Source organism: Limtongia smithiae (genome assembly GCF_038497785.1).
Source record: "Limtongia smithiae strain NRRL Y-17922 unplaced genomic scaffold V1518scaffold_7, whole genome shotgun sequence".
NCBI classification, from domain to species: Eukaryota; Fungi; Ascomycota; class Lipomycetes; order Lipomycetales; family Lipomycetaceae; genus Limtongia; species Limtongia smithiae.
The window spans coordinates 2,566-19,190 of record NW_027117628.1 but is presented as its reverse complement, the minus strand read 5'-3'; the positions used below and the strand labels follow the sequence as shown (position 1 = coordinate 19,190).

The 16,625-nt window shown below is 54.0% G+C and overlaps 7 protein-coding genes across 7 annotated transcripts; 4 read left to right on the top strand and 3 right to left on the bottom strand.

The window, feature by feature from the left end:
* Window positions 1-157: 157 nt before the first annotated feature.
* On the top strand, window positions 158-2,392 carry V1518DRAFT_374247 (CASP C terminal-domain-containing protein; the record flags this gene model as incomplete). The annotated part of the gene is made up of 3 exons (XM_066901453.1): window positions 158-401; window positions 459-1,303; window positions 1,349-2,392. 3 exons carry the CDS (start codon window positions 158-160, stop codon window positions 2,390-2,392), a joined length of 2,133 nt encoding a protein of 710 aa, XP_066758929.1.
* A 1,183-nt stretch (window positions 2,393-3,575) lies between these two features.
* V1518DRAFT_287500 (uncharacterized protein) lies at window positions 3,576-4,566 on the top strand. Its single transcript, XM_066901076.1, has one exon. It carries the CDS (start codon window positions 3,748-3,750, stop codon window positions 4,480-4,482), a length of 735 nt encoding a protein of 244 aa, XP_066758928.1. The 5' UTR covers window positions 3,576-3,747; the 3' UTR covers window positions 4,483-4,566.
* On the bottom strand, window positions 4,506-6,744 carry V1518DRAFT_456111 (uncharacterized protein). Its single transcript, XM_066906559.1, has 2 exons — window positions 6,503-6,744; window positions 4,506-6,453 (listed from the first exon to the last, which is right to left on the bottom strand). Exons 1-2 carry the CDS (start codon window positions 6,696-6,698, stop codon window positions 4,652-4,654), a joined length of 1,998 nt encoding a protein of 665 aa, XP_066758927.1. The 5' UTR covers window positions 6,699-6,744; the 3' UTR covers window positions 4,506-4,651.
* Window positions 6,745-6,848: 104 nt separating this feature from the next.
* On the top strand, window positions 6,849-9,997 carry V1518DRAFT_417503 (kinase-like domain-containing protein; the record flags this gene model as incomplete). Its single annotated transcript, XM_066904320.1, has 2 exons — window positions 6,849-7,879; window positions 7,935-9,997. Coding segments are annotated over exons 1-2 (2,525 nt in total), but the record flags the coding sequence as incomplete, so codon positions are not given.
* On the bottom strand, window positions 9,834-13,257 carry V1518DRAFT_417502 (armadillo-type protein). Its single transcript, XM_066904319.1, has one exon. The coding sequence runs from the start codon at window positions 13,023-13,025 to the stop codon at window positions 10,107-10,109; it is 2,919 nt and encodes a 972-aa protein (XP_066758925.1). The 5' UTR covers window positions 13,026-13,257; the 3' UTR covers window positions 9,834-10,106.
* An 84-nt stretch (window positions 13,258-13,341) lies between these two features.
* V1518DRAFT_417501 (uncharacterized protein) lies at window positions 13,342-14,278 on the bottom strand. Its single transcript, XM_066904318.1, has one exon. The coding sequence runs from the start codon at window positions 14,147-14,149 to the stop codon at window positions 13,439-13,441; it is 711 nt and encodes a 236-aa protein (XP_066758924.1). The 5' UTR covers window positions 14,150-14,278; the 3' UTR covers window positions 13,342-13,438.
* Window positions 14,279-14,997: 719 nt separating this feature from the next.
* On the top strand, window positions 14,998-16,423 carry V1518DRAFT_405809 (kinase-like domain-containing protein; the record flags this gene model as incomplete). Its single annotated transcript, XM_066901934.1, has 2 exons — window positions 14,998-16,187; window positions 16,240-16,423. The coding sequence occupies 2 exons, from the start codon at window positions 14,998-15,000 to the stop codon at window positions 16,421-16,423; spliced, it is 1,374 nt and encodes a 457-aa protein (XP_066758923.1).
* Window positions 16,424-16,625: the final 202 nt, after the last annotated feature.

Here is a 16,625-nt window from a genome sequence, read left to right as displayed (position 1 = left end):
GACGCCTGCAACTGCTTCTGTGGTGGTGGATTCCGATATCGGCGGCGACGGCGAGAATCATCATCATGACGTGCATGCGCTTGCAGTGGCTGCACCGACGCCATCGTCGTCACCACCTATTATCGAAGCCGATACGGGAGATGGAGCTATCAAGATTATGAATGCCGCGTCTACCGAACAGTCGCTTGAGGAGCGCTTGACGCCCTTTGAGCAAGCGCTCAAAGCATGGGGTGATATCAACTTGACCGAGCTGCAGAAGCAGCTCGACAACCAAGGTCTGGAGATCGTCGAGAACCAGAAGCATTCCGTCATTGGTCGCAAAGAACTAGCCGCAAAGACTAAAGAATTTAGGAAATTGCCGGACGAAAACAAATTGGTTGAGATCAAGGTCTTGCTAAAGGGTATGTGTTCTTGCTGCATCTTTTGGACGGGGACGTGATGCTTACGACTTCATACAGCATACCAGGGCGAAATAGATAGTCTCACGCGACGAGGGAAAGCGGCAGAAAATGCATTTCTTGGAGTTTATAGAGTACTTGGGGAAGCGCCGGATCCATATCCTCTCCTCGAGGCGACACTGGACTCCTTGCTTGCGAGTGACGAAGTGAACAAGCTGAATAACGAAGTCGTGAAACTAAAGTCGCAGCTAAGCATGTATTCGGACTATGATACCTTGCGTGCAAAGATTGTGGAGACCGAGCAGAAGGCTTCCGAACGCGTCGTGCAGAAAGTGGCTGCGAAGCAGGCCGAGCTTCAGGCACTTTTAGACGAAAAGGACCGGAATTGGAAGCTACGCGAGGAAGCTCTCAACAGGCAAGTTCAAGAAGCACGGGAGCAGATCCATGAGCTGCGAGCGACCCACGCCATTGCGGAGTTAAGGCTCGAGCAGCATGAGCAGAAGCTCGACGAAGGTGTGTCGAGCCGATTTGCTGAATCGGAGATGCTTGCAGCGGATCTTGAACGTGTGAATCTTCGCGCTTTGCAGACCGAACGAAGAAATCTGGAGCTTCGACAGGAACTTCAGAAGATGAAGAGCAGCGTGGGGACTGAACTTGTGCCGGAAGAGGAGCTGGTGGAATGGAAGCGCAAAGTGGACATTTTGCAGAGCGAGAACAATGCGCTTGCCCGCAAAATCGATGCTACGCGGGAAGATGCAAAGGCGCATCAGGACAAGGACCTGAAGACGGTGAAGAGCCTCGAGCGTGAAAACGCTCGAAAGTCGCAGGAGGTGGAGGGGCTGAAAGCCAAGCTCAGCCACATGGGTGATTACGAAGATATCAAAAGAGAACTCGACATCTTAAAGGTGAGTGCTTGGTCTGACAACAAGTTCTTCTGCTAACTGGAATAGTCGGTGGAATTTTCGACAGAAGCTGATGAGGACACCGACGACGTGCGAGTCAGCCCAAGACTGGACGTGAAGTCAGAAACCTTAGAGCAACTGCTGCTAGCGCGAAACAAGAAGCTCAGCGCCGAGTTGACCACATTGAGAGGAGCACACGAGAAGGTGCGAACGAAGCTGGCCGAACTGGAAAAGAGCATGACTTCGACGACGGCTCAGCTGGATCAAAGCACGAAATTAAACAGGAAGTTAGAGGATGATCTGATGTCGCTGCACGAATCTACGCCCGGAGCCATGTCGGTCGCATCATATGCGGCAAGCAAACGATCAGGCGGTCGTGCTGCGGACACCGTGTCACTTATAAGCGGGTCGCTGCGCGCAGGACTGCCGAGATTCGATGGCGATGCCATGTCACAAGTCGGCAGTGGAGCAGTTACTCCGGTGGGCGCAAGTGGTAGTTTGCGAACGCTGGACCAGCACATGGCGGATTTGACAATTCTACCAATCATCACACAGCAGCGAGACAGGTTCCGGGCGCGGAACGCTGAGCTGGAGCAAGAGCTGCGTAAGGAGTACGGTTTGATCACGGACCTGCGCTCGCAGATCGAGACGCTGCAGAAGGATAACGTCGCGCTGTACGAGAAGACACGCTATCTGGCGACGTACCGCACACAGACGTCTGCGGCGGAGATTCGCGCTGGAAGAGAAGATGAGTCGGGACCATATCGCAACGAGTACGAGGCGCAGATTTCGCCGTTTGCACAGTTTCGAGGACGAGAGCAGGAGCGTGCGATGTCGCGGATGGGCCCCCTGGAACGCGTTATCTACGGACTTACGCGAGTGGCACTAGCGAACAAGACGTCGCGAAATCTATTCTTTGGCTACATCATGGGCCTGCACCTGTTCCTGATGGGCACGATTTGGTATCTGGCACTGGGCGAGGTTGGGCGGCACGATAGCATTGCAACGGCTGCGGGCGGGCTGGCAACGATAGCGAGGGCAGGCGAGCAGGAACAGGCACAGCGGGACGCTGGACCTGGAGACGTGTCCTAGGTGATGGCATCGCTGGGGCGGCCACAGGACGCGCCGGCATCGGTGGTCCAGGCAGTTGTGACGGCGACAGCGACGGCAGTAGCGAAAGCAACTACGACGGTGTTGGCAGGCGTCGCGCAGCAGGTTGCACGATGAGGCGTTCTTTTTAGAGATCGACGGGTGCTCAGGACTGTTATAATCACTTGTAACTAGCCAAAACAGGCGGTGCTGGCGAAGTGGCCACACGACCCGAACTCTCTGGCGAGGCAGACGACGACGCAGGCACGAAGTGACGCGCCTCGTCCACCTAAGTCTCTTCCTTTACCCATCGCTTCGCTGCAGCAGCAACAGTGCGTCGAGATTGCCCTCCAGCCTGCGCGCTTCGCTCGTGCCTATACTACGCTCTACCTGCACCCTGCTGGCGTATCGCGGGTGCGACTCGGCCAGGAAGGGCGCAAATCGACATGTGTGAACAAAACCGAGGTCGGTCGCGAAACGCCGCGGAGTCGCAGCGCGCGACGGCGCTAGCGAGCTAGCGCCAAACCTAAGGGCGCACTGGCCTGCGCTAGGCAGCTAGCGCGGACGCTGCGGGCTGCGATTGGCCGGTGTGGGCGCAAGTGTTAGTCACTGCGCAGATGCGACGGGCGCAGCGCGGGTGCGGTGTCAAGAGCGGCAGCGCTGTGACGGTTGCGCGACCGTGCCCTCCGCCCGCGCACGCGTCCTTAAGACCCGCACGCTCCCCTCTCCACTCCTCTTCTCTCTTCCCCACCTTCCGCGACCACGACACCGAAACACTCTTAGAATCCAGACATCGCAATGGCTGCCTTCTAAGTTCCCTTTCCTCCTTTCGCGTTTTCAGTCTCTAGTTTCTGTCCCTAGAGCCTTCTCAACTTCCCTCCCGGACTCCGTTTCCACACCTTCCCCCCGGTCTCCGACTCCTGTCCAAGCCCTAGGCTTCCGACACCCGCCACAAACCTCGCGTTTTAGCATTGTCGTTTCAGCAACCGCTGCAACCTTTTACTTCCTACCTTGATCCGCCATGGCGTCCTCCACTTGCGCATCGCGACTTAGAAAGTCCGCACCATTCTCAATATTCTCTACCGCAGCTGTACCCTTTGGTTTCGCAGCAGCAGCCGAGCCTGTCATCCAATCTTGTTGTGTCTAATCCAGACCCAAACAACATCAAATATCCTTCTATCGTGAATTCTGGTTTCTCAGTCGCGCCCACGCGCTCCTCATCTCAGCAGCACTTCTTTCCTTCCGTTTCTATTTCGCATACGAGCTCTTATCCTAGTCGTCACATTTCTCTATCTAGCATTAATCAGTGTCGCTCTATTCGTCATCAACTTCTACGACTCAACAAAAAATTTCAAAAAATGGTACACTCGTTGAAGCACGAAATCGACCACGTCGATCTCTCGTTCGGGAAGGATTTCTTTGACGAAGATGGAATTTTTCCCGATATCGTTGCTCTGCCTACGGCTGATTCTGTGTCTGGCGATTCGTCTATCTTATCGTCCGAGTTGTCTACGCCGCAAATTTTCTCGCCCGAAGTTTATTCTGTCGGAACTATATCCAGTGAACTTAATTCTCCCTTTGACTCTCCTGGCGACGCTATGTTTACTACTGCTTCAGGCAATCCGGACGAGTGGTCTTCGTTGTTTAACGACGTTCAGGCATCGTTCGTGCCTCCCCTGACGATGCAAGCTCCTGTTGTAGCCGCCGAGGTTCCCCGCACTCATGGCTCGACCTTGAAGCGCGCCGTTTCTGTGTCGTCAGACGAAGGCAGTGCCTCTCCAGATGGCGTTATTTTGACGGTGGATGGCTCGCAGCTCGGTATTTCAGAACGCAAGCGTAAACTGGTTACATCGCAGTCATATGCACGCCGACCTCGTGCTGGTCCACTCCCCGCTATTGTTGTTGATGGTGAGGATGACGTTGCAGTTAAGCGCGCTCGCAATACTCTTGCGGCACGACGTTCTCGGGAGCGCAAGATGTTGCGGCTAACCGATCTTGAGCAGCAGGTTGAAGAGCTAATGCAGGAGCGAGAGAATGATAAGCAGCGCATTAGAGATCTTGAGTTGGAAGTTAATCGGCTGAGAAATTTGTGACTTGTGTTTTATGAGGTGGTTGGTACAAAAGTTTATTGTGATTGTTTTAGTGTTTTGTATCCAAAAGTAACAAAGGGTTTTCTTGTAGTAGGTGATAGATATATGACGGGGAACAGGCTGTAAATGCGTTTGTGCAAAAGTGAATTGAATGTTTATTGTTCACTCTGAATTAGTCCTCTTCGTCGCTGGAGCCGAATATGGCGGCGAAGAGACTGTCCGGAGGCTTCTGCATTTCTAGAGTTCGATTGATGTCGGGCATGATACCTGACTTCTGTGGAAGGTCTAGTTGGGCTTCCTTAGCGAGGGAGTCTAGGACGTCGCTCGAGACGAGTTGCCCTGGCTCGTGAGAGATGGATGATGGATGAGGGTCGGTAGTTGATGGTGGTATAGAGAGAGGAGGCCTGACACCGAAACGTTTGCAGAGTAATCTGGCTGGAGTCCAGAGCTTGAGTGAGCGAGTGAGCGAGCCGTACATGCCCAAGGATGCAGCGTGCTGGGCATCGCTTTTTGAAGCAGATTGTTTAAGAACAAAGGCGTCGTCTGAGGTAGTGTTGTGGTCGACGACAGAGACGCGAGTGGTTTCGGCGGACGCGGAGGAGGTGAAGCGATTAGCCAGTGAACCGGACAGCGGCTTGAAGAGCATTGCGGACTTTTGAAACTCGTTGAGCTCGGTCATCCACTCATCCTTCAACATTTCAGAGCGTAGCGGCGCCAGAATAGCTTCGCGAGGCCGCGAACCCGCGTACGCTTCGAGATATGCCACGTAACGTGTGCGTTTTGCTGGATTGTCGGCGTATGGCAGAAACGCAGCAGATGATAACGCGGACGCAGCGACAGATTTGGAGAGCGGGGGGGCGAGCTCTAGAAAGGCGGACTCGTTGGTTTTGTTGGAGTATGACACAGGCGGTGCTTCAGATCGCGCTGGTGGAAGGTCGTTCTTGCCGGTTAGCCTCGCGATCTTGTCTCGCTGTTCCGGTTTAAGATAGTCAAAGACAGACTTTCCGCGGAGTGCACTTTCGGGATCGAGCATGTTCGTCCGTTGAGATGGAGTTAGAGATGCCCTGGGCGCCGTGATTTGTGGAGCTGTGGCTGATAAACGTAGATCGGGACCGCCGGCTGCGATGAACGAGGCGACAAGCTGCGGCGTGATCGTGGTCATAGGATCTTTCAGCACGAGAATACCGATCTTGTAGTCTTCGGGAACCGGCGGCGGTGGGGGATAATCTTTACAAAACGAAGGGTCGGAAGGCGACTGCGTACTTAGCTGGAATTCTGTGAGTGGTGCACGTCCATCGTTGCAGACAATTCTTGTCGAAGGACGCGATTTGGAGGTGAACGAGTGCTTGGCCAGAGTCGACTTCAATTTGGATTTGGACTTCAAGGAGATGCGATTGTCGTACATAACAGGCTTGATCTCGTATGGATCTTCATCCTCTTCAAGATCCTCGTAGTCAATGAGCACTCCACTGCCCATGCCCTTGTTGGTATTTTTAGTCTTCTTGGCCCGTAGAGTGCCTGGTGGTGGGAGTATAGATTGCACTGAAGCGCGTCGTGCAAACGGTTCACCAAGCGCAAACTCGTCATACCCCAGACCGTGCATATCTGACTTGTGGGAAAATCTGGTGACTTCAACCGTGTCTTTTGGCGGTAATCGCACAGTGCGTCCCTCGATCATGGTATCGCGCGGCGTTCCGATGCCGTAGCCTGGTTTCCAGCCCATGCGCTGCAGTAACGCCGCGCCTTTGGAGGTCGATAAGTCCTGCGGTCGCAGTAGCATGTCCCCAAGCGATAACACGGTATTATTAAGCTGTCGCGTAGCCGAGGTACCCGTTTGCGCGGCAGAAGCAGCGACAAGTGTTTCTGATGAACGCATGTCTGCAAGATCTTCCTCGTCCATGAAGTCCTCTGGCGTGAACGTCTTGATCTCTGCGCGGTCTGTTCGCGAGGAGCTGAATGATGACGGCGTCCATCCTGAGCAACTATTAGTCAAGCCCGTGACGATATGCGAACCGGAACATACCCTCCTTCGAGCCTACTGTGTTGAAGTAGCCAGCTGAGAAGCCGCCAGTGAAGGCGCCATGGAACCGCTTGCGCCCGCGCTCGTCGCGCGCCTCCTGTTTCCACGCAGGCACAAACGCAACCTCGGTGCTAAAAGGTGTCCCAAGGAAGATGCTGTCCGCGGACTCTGCTATGCGCTGGCGCTTGCGGGCCGCCATGGAGGGAGGAGTAGGTGTAATGGATATGAAGCCGAGGAGATGTTGCTGGAGGTGCTGATAGTACGAGCCCCGTGCGGCGGGACAATGAAGCAGGGTTAGGGCTAAAGCTTACCGCCTGAGTTGGCTGTCCATCGCGGTCAATGGCCTCCCAGCGACCCCAGACACCCGCACATCCTCCGCCGCCGTCATCATCCCCCGGATCTCGCCTGCCCCGTCCGCCGTCCGCCTCGGCATCCCGTCTCCCGCACCGCACACCCCTCGGCTCTCTGCTATGGCGCCGGCTGCGCAGCTTGCCGACGCGCACGAGGCGCCGCCGCCGCCTTCTGCGCGTGTCCAGGGGCCTCCGCAGCTTCATCGCAGCCACTCCTCCCCCACGAAGCGGCGCACCCTCGGCGATTGGGAGCTTCTCAAGACCATTGGAGCGGGTTCCATGGGCAAAGTTAAACTTGCGCGCCATCGCCTTACCGGCGAAATCGCCGCCGTGAAGATCGTCCCGCGTTACATTCCCGAGGGCATGTTGCACGCGCACAACCCGAAGTACCTCCCCCTCTCGACCACCCATTCCGCAACTGCACCGGACAACCAGAGCAGCGCTGCAAACAGCAACAGCAAGGCCGCTATCGACGAGTCTAAGGAGATTCGCACCGTGCGTGAGGCCGCGATTGCGTCTTTGCTGGATCATCGCTACATCTGTGCAGTCCGCGAAGTCATGGCCATGACGCATCATTACTATATGGTCTTCGAGTACGTGAACGGCGGCCAAATGCTTGACTACATCATCTCTCATGGAAGACTCAAGGAAAAGCAAGCGCGTAAGTTTGCTCGCCAGATCGCCTCTGCCATCGACTACTGTCACCACAACTCTGTCGTGCACCGGGATCTCAAAATCGAAAACATTCTCATCTCAAAGTCGGGCGACATCAAGATCATCGACTTTGGTCTTTCTAATCTTTACTCACCCAAGTCTCTTCTCAAGACGTTCTGTGGATCGCTCTACTTTGCTGCGCCTGAGCTGCTTAATGCCCATCAGTACGTCGGCCCCGAAGTCGACGTCTGGAGTTTTGGCATTGTATTATACGTCCTCGCGTGTGGCAAAGTTCCGTTTGACGACCAGAGCATGCCAGCATTACATGCTAAAATTAAGCGCGGCCATGTCGAGTATCCAAACTGGTTGTCTGTTGGTAAGCTCTGCATTCCTGGCCTCCGTCCATGTTCGCCCTTGCTAACCTTGTGCAGAATGCAAGAGCCTCCTCTCTCGCATGCTTGTCGTCGACCCTAAACAGCGAGCAACTCTAGCAGAGATTATCAATCATCCATGGATGCTCAAGGGCTATGATGGACCTCAGGATTCATATATCCCTCAACGACGACCACTTACTCTGCCGCTCGATCGAGATGTCATCCACGGCATGCACGGTTTTGAGTTCGGCAGTGACGAGCGGATAGAGCGTGACCTTATTACTATTCTAGAGTCGAGCGATTACCAGGCCGCTGTTGCGATGTGGAATCGGCAGGAATCAGCCTCCAGCTCGCACTCCTTTGCGAATCCATTTAACGGATTTGGCTCACTATCGCCAAAAACTGCACTGTTTTCCGACAACGCCAGCTCAAACTCGCACTCGAAGAAGAAGTCCACGTTTTCATTCGAGTTCTACAAGCGCAGACAGAACTCTCCATCGTCCTCACAGGAGACACTGAGCGACACCAAACCTCCAGATCCCACAAACGCCTACCATCCTCTAATCTCGATATACTATCTTGCCCGTGAAAAGCAGGAGCGGCTGCGACGGCGACCGATGCTTGAAAGCGGAAGCTCATTACTTTCGCGCTCCAACTCACTCACGACTTCCACCACCGGAGGGTCGTCGCTCTTACCTACGCCTACACCACCAGGACGGCAGCCCTCTGATCAAGTCCTGCCGCTGCCGAGCGAAGCAAGCACACGACCGCAACCGCATCAACTATCACAACTCCGGCCAGGTCGTCTAGAGATCCCTGTGGTCTCGATGCCGGAAACAGCACACACACACGACACGCAGCCGAGTTCTCGCGGATTTTTCCCACGATCCCGAAGCATCGGTCACAGTCATAGCGGTTACACAGCAAACCGATCATCATCGCCGGAAACTGGCTCTTCGCTGATATCATCTCAGACTCCTACTGCTAACACACACCACCAGAACGGCAGGGCTCTTCAACCTGACTTGCCGCCAATTCCTTCTGGCACCATGTCTGGCCCAGAGTCTTACGACAGACAATCTTATGACCGACAGCACGCTCGGCGGTCGAGTGGAATTATCGTTGACCCGGTGATACATGCGCATGCCCCGCAGGATTCGATGATGGACTCACCTGTTTCCGCAAATCTCCATTCTCCGGGCAGCCCATCATCGGGACGACGCGACGGGTTATCGTCACTGGGCACGATATTTCGCCGTCTCTCAACACGTCGGTCTCAGCGATCCAACAGCACCGGTGCTGGTGCTCATGCCATGCGGCCGCCTCTTAGCCCGAGCGCTGGATCAGCAGCGTCGTCCGACGACGAAGTCATCCCACCATTGCCAACTATACAGTCGTTTGATGTTGCTGATGGCAAAGATGTCCCACGTCAATCTCCAACCCTACAGCCGCCGCAGAAAGTCGCGGTTTCGTTCAGCCAGGACACAGACACAAAGTCAAAGCCTCCGATGTCGGCCGTCTCGTCGTCGAGCTCAGGTAACAACCCCAATAACGGAAATACACCTCAGAGCTTTATTCGATTCGAGAGGCTGTTCTCCCGCGCGTCGAATATAGGAAGATCTACCTCGATATCCGAAGGCACGTACAATAGACGCGTCAGCCGCGGTATTAATTAGGAGGAAATTGGGGCAATCACAAACGGATACCATGCATCTTATTGTTTGCGGAAGCAGGATGACATTTTGTTGCGCACGCTGCAAGAGAAGAGACAGTACGGCCCATACAGCAAGATATTGGACGGAGTACATGTAATCTTCTATTTATTGTACTTATGTGTGTGTATTCATATCGTTTGTTTTGTCTCGTTCTGCTGTTGCCTTACATTCTATCGTTGTGTATATTTTTTGAAATTGCAGGTGGTGATATTAAAATGTTGGAAGAGCGTAGGAGGGCATATAAATATAAAGCTATATTAACTATTTTTGGAAGTGTCCAATATGTTCACTGTTAGTCATCTAGGCTTGTAAGATTGAGTCATATGTTTAAGTTAGATTTAAAATGAGGAAACGGCTAACAAACAGATATGGACGATTATAACACAACAAATTAAGCTAGGAGCTAATACAAATGATGAAACAAAATTCTGAATAATTAGCCTTCACATACAAAGCCGGAATCATAATATAAATGTCATGTCGTATACACAGAAGCAGTGGCCCAAAAACATCGTCAAAGCCCATATCTACCACGTAAGAACTCGCGCGGTTCTGCAGGAACCTTGTTCATAATCTTGTCATCCCAACTGTTGGAGCTCGCACCGTCAGCAGATGAAGTCTCGCCCATCACAAGATTCTTAAAGCCGCCCAGGATATTTGCAAACATCTGCGCCAGCTCCGGTGATGGCTCTGTGTACCTGCCGACAGCTTCGACAAACTCCGGCAGGCAGTCCCGGAGACCTGCCGGGTGCAGCATGATAATGTGACACATTCCTCGAAATGCAGTGTCCTTCTCGTCAGTATTGTCCGCAACCAGTGAGATACATGTGCACCACGGGACGGCAAACGTTTCAAGCCGCGACGCGATCAGCGCCGCACTGCTGATGCCTAGTCTCCCAAGGGTGATAGCAGCATTTTCTAGAATCGTCTGCTCGATCGGTGGCGTGTATGCTTGCTGCGCGGGATCTCCGGTCAGGTGTTGCCGTTTGGATTGTGACGAACAGAGGAGGAACACAAGCTTGTCTAACAGAGAGTCGATGAACGGGTGCATTGCGTCGCCAGCGCGCAGTGAAATCTCGCCTGCAGCCCAAGTTGCATTATTGCAGACCGCAGAGCACGCAGGGTCGCTACCATCGACCTGAGGGATGAGTTCGACCATCATTAATGGTATGAATGGCCTCACAATGTCGAAAGGGCCGATCGCCATGTCTCCAACGAGAGCAAAAGCGGATTGTCGTACCTCATCAAGGGGATCACGCATGCACAAGACGAGCATCTGCATTAACGACGTGTCCGCGCTAGCAATGAGCTGAGTGGAAGCTGGGCCAAGGCCTTGCACCAATCCATCCAGTAAATCCAGTGTCGTGACAATGAAGTCTTTGTTTGGCTGTTCGATTGTTGGATCATTCATCGACTGCTGAAGTAGCGTGAGATTTGTGCTCAAAATTTTCATGGCTCGTTCAAACACAGGCGAAGCAAAAGGGGCAAAGAATTCACCAAGCGCTGCTGTAACACTAGACAGACACTCGAGCAACGGAAAGATATCGGTGTCGTCATCAGCGAGCCGTTGCCATCGGTCAATCAACGGAGGCAAGAGCAAATCGAGATATTCTTTGCTCTGCATCGCAAAGCCGACTTTTTCCACCAAAGTCTGTACAGCGTCGTATAGAATGGTGAGATTCTTGGTCTGGTATTTGCTGAAGCAGAGTGTAAGATTTCGCAAAACGTAGATAAGGTAGGGGATTAAGAGGTTGCCGGCATGTTCTGTGAAGTTAGCGAAACCACTGCAGCCAGCCTCTTGAACTTTCTTGTTGTTGTCGAGACATGACCTGAGCAGACCATGCAGGACCGGAATGAAATCTTGGTCATATCCGACATCTGCAACGCGTAGACAAATCCATTCGCTATAACGGCCCAGAGTCCAACAAGCAATTTGTCGAACAGGAGCCATCGGATCACTGAGTGCATGAACAAAGCGTGGCAAAACGTCTGGAAGGAAATGAGACATGCCGGCCGTGCAACCTTCAGCTATTGCGCCATAGGCAAGAATTGCAGCCTCGCGCACAGGCCATTCTGGGGAGGAAATTGTAGTGCGCAAAGTGGGTAGAGTGTACTGTAAAATGATATCTTTGTAGGTAGATGCAAAGATGTCAAGCGCGGCAGCTGCGCATTTGCGCAAGGTCCAGTCGGAAAAGTCAATATCATCGTCGTCATCGTCGTCAATATCGTCGTCATCTTCGTCATCAATATCGTCGTCGTCCCCATGATGAGCATTGCCCGTCGTGTAGTCGTCATCATCGCCGCCACCGCCACTTCCTCTAGTGGAGGCGCCATGAACTTCACCCTTGCGATTCGAGTCGGCAGAGTAGCCATGTGCCGCACGGGACCTGACATGTTGCGGCTTGATGTCAGTTTGGTTGTCCTTCATATCAGCGTCATCTTCGTCGAGAGACTGAAAGTGGAGGATGCTGTCTTCCGAGTAGACCATGTATCGCAGGAGGACCGGGATAATGCGAGGAAGTAGGGCAATAACCTGGGCATGGAAGCGGGATTGATGATATTGGTCTGCGAGACTAAGAAGAAATTCACAAGCCTCTAAGGCGACATGGTCGTCGTCACGAGATGCAGTCATGCAGTGCAGACAGAAGTCGACGATACCGGCAAGATGTGGAGCAAGCTTCTCCGGGCGAGCGTCGAGAAGCATGCTAAAAGCGGAGCAAACATTGCGGCGAACATCTGAGTCGGGGTCGTGGGCGAGGGAGAAAAGAGTGGCCAGGAAGTCATCAATACGGGCAAAGAGGGCCTGGGAGTTGCGGGAGATGAAGTGATTGAGGCAAGCAAGGGCCTGTGCACGAACTTTTGGTTCTGGGGAACGAGCAAGAGAGAGAAATAGAGGAATTAGTGCGGCGAGGGCCTCATGGCCGGCGGTATCTGACTCAAGAAAGTAGGCACAGTCTTCAAAGACCTTCGAGAGGGCGTTGAGAGCGCTTTCTTGCACAGCTGGACTGTTGTCAGAAGCCAGAGTATAAAGAATGCCGAGGATTTGGGGCCAGGCCGCCAAGCCGCCGCGAGCAACGATTGCGGAGATTGCGGAGCCCGCAATGCTGCGAATAATGCTGGTGGGCTGGGTGAGCCCAAAGACGATATTGTGCTTGATATAATCTAGAGCGAGAGGCTCTCGGGCGAGCAGATCGTACTGGGTAAGGATGTTGTTCTTGAGCATCAGACCGGCAGATGCGCGCAAATGGATATCAGAGTCAGCGGAGGGCTGGATAAGGATGTAGACGAGATAGTTGCTGAGATCGAGGCGGACACGGCGAGCATCCTCAAGAGTGCGCGTAGCGGAGCCTCGGAGTTCATTGTCGGGTGAGAGAGAGTGCGCAAACACAGTGCGCAACTGCTCAAGAAACGCGGGTTCCGGGGTCCACGACATGGCTGGAAACTTGTCTGCGGAAGAAGTGCACGAGGAGTAGGAGAGTAGAATGGTGGGGGAGAGAACTGGGAGCGTAGCGGCTCACGAGCAGGCGACAAGCAAGAGGCACACGGTCATGGCATAAACAGCGGATAGCAATTGCAAGCGCAAGTCCTCGTCGAGGGCGCCGAGAAGAGAGAGGAAGAGGCGGATGAGAACAACAAGGCTATGGGATGCTGCTGCTAGAGAAGTGCAAAAGACATCGTCGAGGTCGAACACAGAATTTTTGTGAATAAGCAGTCGCACTGTGACTTAGGGCAAGGGTTTAGATTTGTGACTCTCCTTCTGGATGGTACGCACGCATATATATATTTGCATTTATAGGGTATGATAGCTTCACACACAGCTATCTCCTTTGACCATAGTCCTCTAGTTTACGGATCAAGCTGCATGAGCGTCTCCTTTGGCACGAGAAAAGGCGCATCCGTAAAGTCACTGTCTTGCGAGTCTGCCAGAATCTCGTCTTCGCTGTTCGAACTGTGGGCGATGTTTGAGGTCATATTAATGTCACTGTCGTTGTCGTCATTGTCGTCCGTCATGTCGTGTTCTTTGTTGGCCCCGTCGATAGGCAGGGGCCGCTCATCGACGGGGCCACACCTCCGCGAAAGACGCCGACCTGCGAACTTGCGTTCACGCGCGTAGAGCGGGGCGGCAAAGTTCGGGTCGTCAAGATAAGGGTTGATCGAAGCAGACAGAGTGTCAGAGTCACTCCAGCCACGCTTGGCGACAGTAGAAGTAGGCAGGGAGGACGCAGATATGGGTGGCGACGAGACGGTCACCGAATCGGTCGTAGGCGAGGTCATGTAGCCCTCAGAGACGGACTTGCGGACGCGCATGCCGATGTGGAGCAGAGAGCGCTGGACATCCGGGGGAAGGCTATCCGAGGCGTTGGCGATAGCGCCGGGAGCTGCGGTAGAGTAGAGGGTGAAGGCCGGCGTGCGGGGGTAGTTGCCCTCTGCGTCTGACGCGCAGTAGAAGCGGGACACGGGAGCGTGATAGCGCGGAAAGGCATGTGTAGACACAAGAACGCGTTTTGATCGCCGGACCGGCAGTTCGGCACACTGCTGGGACGGCGGCGCGGACATTGTGTGGCGGTAGAGTTCGTGGTCGTGAGGGGGACGGAAGATGGTTATCGTGGCTGGCGATGGCGATGCGATCGCGCAGCCGCGCCACCCGCACCGCCGCGCACCGCCGCGCTGCCACGCGTTGCGCACGCGTCACGCACGCGTTTGCGACACGTCGCGGCGCGCTATCGTCTGCGGCACAGGCTCAATTGCTGCAGAGGAGACCAGTGGGGACGCATGCGGAGAGCCGTCCCCGTGCTGCGCGGGCAGACCGCGGGCGCGCGCGCGTAGACGGGCGAGAATCGCACCTCGGAGCGTGGGCCACGTGATCCCGTAACCCTCGGCAACCCTCACTTTGCTCTTTCAGGGACAGGATGGCGATCACCACCATCAGCAGTTTGATATCTTCACATCCAACTCCATCGCGCTTCCGTCGTCTCCCCCTTCCCGTTCCGCCCATGAACGACGCGGCTGGCGCGTCCAACGCGCTTTCTGCGGCGCCAACGCCAGCAATGGCGAGGCTTGCGCTTGCAGACTCGGCCGATCCGCCAACGTCCGTTCCGGTTGTTGCCGCCACCACGAACTCGGCCACCGCCACGACCGCCTCCTCCTCCACCTCTTCTTCATCTGCTTCTTTAGATGCTTCGACATTAACGTCAAGATCTTTCGCTTCCTCGTCCTCGGTTCCCGGTGCTGGCCCTCTGCCCAACCCACTGGCCACGGTTCACTCAGCTCGCAGTTTTTCCTCACAGCTCCCGCCAGATGTACAACAGCGCATCATCGACTTTCAGCGCATGCGCCAATCACGCCACACCACTGCCGTTGCTTCCAGCAGTCCGATCGAGGGCTTACCATCGCCGTCACCTCCCATGCCTTCTGGTGCTGCGTTTGCCCGTGGCGCAAGTGCCGTTAGTGGCGTTTCGCTGGCCTCGCGGTCGTCCGCTGTCTCTGCGTCTCCCTCTGGTCCCGGCCGGCGCATGCAGCCTAAACTTTCGCTATCTGAGCGAAGGCGCCTCATGTCCCCACTACCGAGTCTTGCTGCTGGTACTGATGCAAGCTTGAGTACCGCTTCTGCAGCCGCTGGTACTACTTCAATAACCACGACCCGTAGCCCCGCCAGCAGCTTGCGCAACGCCGCTAGCGGTACCGGGCCTCTGCGACTGTCAGCGGTTATTGGAAGTTCTGGCATGCACATTGATGCTGACCCACAGTCGCAGCTAAAATCGTACTCGAAGTACATTGATGTCACTTCCGGCTCTCTTAACTTTGCTGGTAAGGCCTCGCTCGATGCCCATGGCATCAACTTCTCCAACGGCACATCATTTAACATTTCGCTCGACGAGCTCGAGCTTCTGGAAGAGCTTGGTCGTGGCAACTACGGAACTGTGACAAAGGTCTTACACCGGCCATCAAACGTGATCATGGCTATGAAGGAGATTCGGCTGGAGCTAGACGAAGCTAAACTGCGCCAGATCGTCATGGAACTCGATGTGCTACATAAGTGTGATTCTCCCTTTATCGTTGACTTTTTTGGTGCGTTCTTCGTCGATGGAGCGGTTTACATCTGTATGGAGTACATGGATGGCGGTTCGCTCGATAAACTCTACGGCTCTGGTGTGGATGAGCCAGTGCTTGCAAGAATCACTGAGTGTGTGGTACGTGGACTCAAGGCACTCAAGGATGATCACAACATCATACATCGCGACGTCAAGCCCACAAATATTCTGGCTTCCAGTGCAGGTACTATCAAGCTCTGCGACTTTGGTGTCAGTGGAAATCTCGTCGCCTCAATTGCACGCACAAATATTGGATGTCAGTCGTACATGGCTCCGGAACGCATACGATCGACTTCCAAGGAGGACGCCATAACATACACTGTCCAATCTGATATCTGGAGTCTGGGTCTGACTCTGCTTGAAATCGCCAAAGGCTCCTACCCCTACCCACCTGAGACATATGGTAACATCTTCAGCCAGCTTAGTGCTATTGTTGATGGCGAACCGCCGATCTTGCCTGAGCCACGATTCTCTCATGAGGCTGCTTCCTTTGTTAAGCAATGGTAAGCACTTCTGCTTGTATCTCTATCATGCTTTGCTAACATTGCCTCATAGTTTGAACAAGAATGCTGTATTGCGGCCATCCTATGCTAAACTGCTAGCTCACCCATGGCTTGTGAAGTACCGTACCAGGGATATAGATGTCGCCGCGTGGGTTAAGTCAGCTCAGGAGCGGCGCCACAGTGACAAGCACACTGGCAGTCCCCGGCCGGCTCTGCATTCTGGAGGCGGCTTGTAAGCGCGACACAGGATTGTATGTCATATTATAGTAACAGTATCTTTATTCATCACACAATGACGTACTTCGCGACAAGCCGTAGTGTTGTTTGGCATCTTTGATTTACCAGCAACGGTCCTCTGTTTGGTTTTGTGATTTACTGCACGAAATTAGTCTACTGATTGTAACGAGTTCAGAACCTGTTCTTTGTAAATGTAATAGC